The sequence below is a fragment of the Oreochromis niloticus genome, unplaced genomic scaffold (assembly GCF_001858045.2).
Source record: "Oreochromis niloticus isolate F11D_XX unplaced genomic scaffold, O_niloticus_UMD_NMBU tig00001206_pilon, whole genome shotgun sequence".
NCBI lineage: Eukaryota > Metazoa > Chordata > Actinopteri > Cichliformes > Cichlidae > Oreochromis > Oreochromis niloticus.
In genome coordinates, this window is record NW_020327336.1 from 15352 (window position 1) to 22904 (window position 7553).

Genomic DNA, 7553 nt, shown 5'->3' on the forward strand with positions numbered 1-7553 from the left:
CATTCTCGCCTGAAAATATCTTAAAGTTTATTTTGTGATCCAGAAAGAGTAATGTTTCAAAGTCTGCCACTCTGTGTTCCTCTGCAACTGCCTCGTTTGAGTTTTGGATGAAATGCATTCTGGGATATTTACCTGGGTTTGGCTACAGTAGCTAGCGAGGTGTTTGGAGACCAAAACAGCCAATCAGAATTTTTTGCATCCAAGTCTGTGATTGGTTGGTTTTGTGGCACACTTATAACGGTGTACAGAGAGTTGAGCGCACACGAAGCAGAGATGTTGTGAGCGCGAACGACACACTAGCTGTGTCCAAATTCATGGGCTGCATCCTCCTGAGGACCCGGCCTTTGTGGTCTACGTGGGCCGGGTCCTCAGAAGGTCGGGTAGGCCGGAAGTAAACGGCTGTGAAATTGGACGGTCTAGCCTTCTGATTAGCCTTACCGCTGTCTCGGTGTAAACTCAGCCGTCTGCTCCTTGCTATCTAAAATGTAACAGGACACTGGCGTAAATTCTCGACCATCTCACACTTCTGTTTAATCAGTTTTCTGTTTGACGTTTATTCAGCGGTTTAGAAACCAAGGAGGAACCCACCCGGGGGATTAATAAAGTTTTATTTTATCTAATCTAATCTAATAACTTTAATCTCAGCCAAACCGATTTACTCACGAACAAATAAAACACTGAAAAAAAGCCAAACAATAACATTTTCGGTTGTCTAAGTGTTTATATATTACGTTTAACCTGAGTAGCAAAAGTCCGTGGTGATCTGAAAATGATGTACTGGGAGTTGTGCCGTTCTCGGCAGCTTCAGTGACCCTTGAGCTCTCGGCTAGCTATCGAGCTCGTGGGTAACAGACGTCTCTGAAAATGTCGAAGCACTTTTGCAAATATGCGATATCTTGATAAACCGAGCAGATATTTCAAGTTTACACACCCACATTCTCGCCTGAAAATATGTTAAAAGTTTATTTTGTGACCCAGAAAGAGTAATAAGAGTAATTTTAAAACTTAGTAGCAGCCGCCATTGCCGGAAACTGGAGTTTGGCTGGGCCGCGCTAGGAATTCTGGGATATGGTGGGCCACGAAGGACGCATCTGACCCATCCTTCAAATTCGGGGAAAAGGAGGATGCATTTGTCGGCTGCATTCGGAGGAGTCTACAAATTTGGACAGCCTTCGGCGCATCGCTGTGACGTAATCGGTCTACAAATGCGTCCTCAGGAGGATGCAGCCCATGAATTTGGACACAGCTACTGAGAGCAGGTCTGCAGATGTCTGTCAGCACACAGAGCAGAGATCTGAGCAAGAGCAAATACCAACAACTGAGCGAGAGGGGCTGTTATTGTGTGTGTATATGGATAGTCCCAAACACTGAAATACATTTCTTGCACGCAGAAATGAATTAAACTTTTGTTCGCTCAATTAAACTTTTGTTCGCTCAAAATAATTTTCTCCTCAACACGCAACATTTACGCTTGCAACATTTTTTTTATGTGCGCTCAGAATAGAGGTACTAAAATAACGCCATACCTAACAGAGGTATTTGGAAGTAAGCAGCAGCAACAAGACAGTTTGCAACTTACACTTCAAATACTACCTTTGTGGTCATGTATCTATAATTGTCTACCTGCCCTGCATACTGTTTTCTTTTTAGTGTATGATGCTTCCTTTCTCTTTGTTTGTCCCCTCTCGGCTATTTAAAGATCAGAACATGAATGTGATGAAGAGAAGGGGGCTTCAAACAGATCTGAGTGGTCATCATCAGACAAACACTAGCTTAAAAATGGTATTTTAACTCAACATTTTTTCTGTGTGTCTTTGCTAATGACCCTGTGTGTGTTTTATACACACCGACAGTGTAGAGGAGGTTTAGTCTCTGTGTGGTTTCAGTGGACGTTTGCAACTAAGAAAACCACAGATGGAAAAAAATGACATCAGTTTTCTGTGGTAGAAATGTGACACATTCGCTTCAGTTTAGTAAAGATCTTCCCTCAATGAAAAGGAAACGACGGTTAAAATTAATCAATAAAATGGATCAAAATATAGTCTCAGCATTAAAAAAGAGAAAATAATGATTTGGTATATCTACAGTAAAGAAAAATGAGAGTTAAAGATGTATATAGAGTTAAATAACTGACAAAAAGAAAAATATTGACTGATAAGTTGTTGGCTCCACTTTATATCATACAACCCAACTTAAAGAAAGACAAGATAGAAGTCAAAGCTCATTAAAACCACACAGATTAAAAGAAAACTGCTGAATTTAATGACTCGTGTCTTGGACTGATTGATCAGGTGGTTCTTGTCCACCACCTGCTTTCTTCTGGTCTGTACTTTTTTTTATTTTGTTGTTGTTATTTTGAGAGAGTTGAGTATTCATTTGGCATTTGATTGACGTTCCTTTTCTGGCATCCTCTTCAGATAGTGCATTTTTGCCCCTCAGCTGTAAAAGGCTGATGGGGTATTATCATCATCCAACTAGGCAGGAAGGCAGCATGGGCATGCCACAGCTGAATCTACTACAAATGTCAGACGAGTTTGAATCTCAGTGAATTCAACCTCAATCTAAAAATGGCTTAGTGTAATATTGTGTTGTAATATAGTAGCAACAAAAATATTAGTAAATCTAAATTAGATCAGCCCATGTACAAAACATTATTGAACAATTTTTATATATATATTTATATTTTTTGCCTGTCATGGTAAAGAATGAATTGTGATGCTAGCTGCTCACAGTATCTAATTATTAAATCAGTTCTTAAGTCATTTAAATGATACATTATGATAAAAAAATAAAGTTGCTGTCAAAATATATTATAACATACTTTTTTGTTTTATTTCAACAGATAATGCTCTAAAAGCTCTCACACCAGCATCTACAAAACAGGCTTTGGAATGAGCAGTTGGAGTGTGTAAAAAGGTGGTGAGTGCCTTCTCCAAGTCATGGAAGAAAAAACGTGAATTGGCCAAAGCACAATCAGTGCTGGGCTTGCCTCCTCATCCTCTCATCACTGAAAGCCCTACAAGATGGGCCTCGTGGCAGATGATGATAGAGAGGTTCCTGGAGCAGGAGAAAGCTCTTTCACAGGTTCTCCTTGCAGACAAGAAGGTCAGACATAGCCACTGGACATTTATTCTTTTCATTGTGGATTCTGATTATGTTTGCAGCCTAGATTCTCCACCTCATGAAAGTAACCGTTTTTTCTTTTGTGCTATTTGACTTAGACAAGATATCTGGTGCCAAGCTGGCAAGACGTGGCATTGCTGGAGTCCTTGAACAAGGCACTGGGTCCACTGTTCAAGTTTACTGATGCTTTGTCGGGGGAGAGTTATGTCAGCTTATCTTTTCTGAAGCCAGTTCTGCACCTCTTCAACAACGAAATCCTCAGTCAGAAGGATGGAGACACAGAGCTCACAAAAGCAGTCAAAGATGGTATCCTCAAGTACCTCAGTGAAAAGTGTGATGACCATGCCACCAACAGTGCACAAACAGCAGCAGCCTCCAGTTCACCCCCAGCTGCTGAAGATGATCCAAAGCTTCCCCGTCCCACAAAGAAAAAGAAAAGTTCAGGTAGCTACTTCAAAAAGGCAGGTCAATCCACCACCAACTCCCAACCCACCAGAGCATCCATTGAACTGGAGCTCTCCATGTATCTTCAGACACCTGGGCCTGACTCAGAGACTGACCCGCTGGAATGGTGGAAGCACCATGAGACAAACTTTCCATTGGTGGCCAGGCTGGCCAAAAAGTACTTGTGCATTCCTGCTACTAGTTCTTCATCTGAAAGGGCTTTCAGTGCGAGTGGGAACATCATCACACGTAAGAGGTCATGTCTTAAGCAAAACACAGTTGACCAACTAGTCTTCCTTGCACTCAACCTGTAAATTTGACAGTAACATATCTACATCTGCAAAGTAGCCATTGTCTGTTTGCACTTTTATTTATGGTTAATGCCTTAAATAGAGTTCTGTTCAACCCTGATGCTTACTTTTGTCACTTTATATTGGTTTGCAAACTTTGCACTACAAGGTTACAGATTTCAGAAAGTTGAGAAATAATTTGTGTTTATTTTCTATACCTATTTTATTTTCACTTACTACACACGGGACAGACATGACTGGGGGGAAAGGGAGAAAGAAAGAGGGAAAGAAAAACAATGGGGAAGAGGAACGGTGATAAAGGGCAAAAAACAAAAACCAACAAAACAAACAGACAAAAAATACATATATCAATCACCTGGATCACCTGTTGAGAAAGAAAAAAAGAAAACAAGCAAAAAAAGAAAAGAAAAAGAGAGCAATATAATATATAACATCATCACGATAATCTATGTGAATATAACAGTAAATACTAAATATTAAACATTATTGTGCAGCACATAGGATCGACAGCACACAGTGTGCTTTGAGGTAGGAGCCAAAAAAGGTGTAGTTTCTGTCTGTGAGCACCCATGTGTACACCTGTGAGCATGAGCGCGCTTGTATTCAAAAGGTTCCTTCATGTAATGATCTGCTAGAGGGTGTGAGGGGCTACACCCTATTTTTTAACTTAAAAAATATAAAAAATATTTTATTCAGCATAATTTGCATCTGAAGATAATATTGACACCTATGCATGAATACATTTGCATGAACTGGAGATGGCATCCCATGAGGTCTTAAATCTGGTCAAATTGTATGATATACTTGCAGAAACTGACGAATCTGCAGATGCAAAGTTGGAATGTTGGTCAACAAATCTAACTAGTTAATGTATGTATGGTTAATTAATGTACTGTTTATAAGATTGGGGAAGCCTGCAGTCAGCTGAGACTGAAGAAGTCACTTGGATGAGTGACGAAACGTTTCTCCCACCGAAAACCCAGATGAACAGAATCAATCTTTGGAGAACTAGTTAATGTAGAAAACCAGTTAAGCTGGAACACTGGCATGAGTGGAACTTTCTTTGAAGATTTCTTTGTTGGACTCTGAGCAAATAAACTCTCATCTAATGTAAGAAGTTTTCATGACACTTGAGCCCAGAATTAACTGGCACAATCTTAGCTTACAGCCAGCTGTTGTTGTTTAGTCACTTAGGTTTAAGTTAGATAAAAGAAAGATATTACAGCAAAACAAAATTAGGAACTACGATTAGCATGTGTGATGTTTTGTTTTACACTCTGTTTCATGTTTCCTGTTTGTCAAACGTGTCTGCGGCTCTTACTATTGGCTGAGTGATGGACTATTATAGACACACAAACCTACACTTTGGTATTTTGGAACCATTTATTTTATGTATTTGTGTATTTGTTCTAAATGTTCATGTGGTGAAGCTTCTCAACATGAAAAATGAAAAATGAATGTCAGTGAATCGAGTGTCTCAAGGCAAAGAAATGTGCTTCAATAGCCAAGCCAATCACCTGATGCATTTTCTATGAACGGTTAATGTATTACCCTTAGGGAGACAAGATTATTTATACATAGACACATGCACACATGCTGAAACTGAGATAGTAACCGTGGCATTAAAACAAAAGTGCTATCAGATTAAACAGGAAATAAAAAGGGGAACCACTGAATATAGAGGCAAAGACTCACTCAGAAGAGATTAAATCATTGAAATTGTTTAAATCTTTTGAGCACAAAACTAATTCACCCAATCACACACATTTATACACTGCTTTTATCTATCATAGTTTGTTTCTAACATTCTTACACACATATACATGCACACATACATGCGCGCACACACACACACACACACACACACAGATCATCACAAAACATTTACAGTAAAGGTGGTAAAATATTCTCATTTAGTGAATCTTTGAAAAATACGCTGGTTTTTTTTCATATGATCTTTTTTCATTTTTCTCTGATCTGTTTTTTTTAAACCAAGAAAATCTGATGCTGCTGTTTTTGTGTTTGTAATGTGAAAAAGGCTGCAACATGGAGCAAAATTATTTCTCCATTAGTAAACCATCCACTGACATTAAGATCTTGTAGAAAAGGGCGGAGTATAATGCCCTCTTCTTGCAAGGAAGTTGTGAAACTTCACTTTCACACTCACTGATAGGCACACAGCACCGAAATGTCTGAAGCTGAAGTTGTGTACTCTGATGTGAAGTTCACACGAGGAAAGGTGGGCGCTAATGGTGAGTCTTATCCATGTGTAAATGTACAAATGGAAAGATTTTGATGTGTTAGGTTTGAGTGTGATGTGAATATCGTTTGTTTTCATGTTTTTTAAAAATTGAAAATGTGTTCTTTGGTCACACAGAGCTCTGCCCTTGCTCACAAAACATGAGACTGAATCAGTAAAAAAAAAAAAATCCTAAACAAGAAACGGTAAAACAGAACATTTGATTTCTTCCAAAATGGGAGCTTAAAAAAAGATGCACAAACGTGTACAACAAATAGCCACCCTAGGCTTTTACAGTAATACTAGTACACTATTTTTTCTTTAAAAGTGTTTTTTTCTTACATCGCAACCTTAACTTAAGACTAAAAATATCCCAGTGATGAATATGAGATATAAACATTTAAGATGTGAGCAAGCTCACAGCAGCTTCAGAAAAATGAATGCGGCAAAGTGAGTGAAACAAAATTAACAAATGGTAAATGGTCTGTATTTATACAGCGCTTTAATAGTCCCTAAGGACCCCTAAGCGCTTTACACAACCAGTCATCCACACATTCACACACTGGTGATGGCAAGCTACATCGTAGCCACAGCCACCCTGGGGCACACTGACAGAGGCGAGGCTGCCGGACACTGGCGCCACCGGGCCCTCTGACCACCACCAGTAGGCAATGGGTGAAGTGTCTTGCCCAAGGACACAACGACTGAGACTGTCCAAGCTGGGGCTGGAATGGGCAACCTTCTGATTACAAGGCGAACTCCCAACTCTTGAGCCACGATCACCCCGGGCAAATTTGAAAAAGGGCATTTTTTCAGATTTATAAAGAGCCAAAGTAAGAGTCAGAATTAGGAAGTGGCTCTGATGGAGCGATAGATTATTTAAGAGTGTGTGAGTGAGTGTGTGAGTATATCTGTGTTCATATCTACTTCATACTTGACGTGTGTGTTGCTTAAAAGAAAGTGTAGTGCTGGCTTTGAGGTTGTGTGGAGGAGCAATTATTAGCTGAAAGATTATTTGCATCTTCTTCTTCTGCATCAGGAGACCTCAGCTGGCTGATTCTGAACAGGCACATTTAGAACAGACACTGTAGTAATCTACATGAACCTGTTTGTTGTGCTTTAGTTCCTCTTCACTGCCTACTTAAAACAAATGTGGGAATTCAGTAACTAATGTTTAATCAACATTAAAAATTGTGACTACGGCAGTGTATTCAGGTTACAACTCCTCGGAATACTTTAGTAATCATTGAATACAACGAATGGAAACCTACTTAGGCTTAAAAATACACCAAGGAAAGAGAGATGGCTTCAAATATGAATACAGCTTTTTATTAAAAATAATCAAAATTAAAGCAAACAGCATGAGGCCTGCACACAACTATAATATAGACTGTAACAGTGTCTATGGCCTACATGCTTCTCTAAAAATCAGTACC

General features: G+C 39.3%; 1 protein-coding gene across 1 annotated transcript; it reads left to right on the forward strand.

The window, feature by feature from the left end:
* The first annotated feature begins 2891 nt into the window (after positions 1–2891).
* Positions 2892–3881, forward strand: LOC112844751 (zinc finger BED domain-containing protein 1-like). The gene is made up of 2 exons (XM_025904375.1): positions 2892–3105; positions 3222–3881. Exons 1-2 carry the CDS (start codon positions 3040–3042, stop codon positions 3879–3881), a joined length of 726 nt encoding a protein of 241 aa, XP_025760160.1. The 5' UTR covers positions 2892–3039.
* Positions 3882–7553: the final 3672 nt, after the last annotated feature.

Excerpts from the sequence above, each read along its gene's own strand:
- LOC112844751 (XM_025904375.1), top strand. The coding sequence starts at position 3,040 with ATGATGATAGAGAGGTTCCTGGAGCAGGAGAAAGCTCTTTCACAGGTT. Across the intron at positions 3,106-3,221 it reads TTCTCCTTGCAGACAAGAAG|ACAAGATATCTGGTGCCAAG; the intron begins GTCAGACATAGC and ends TATTTGACTTAG.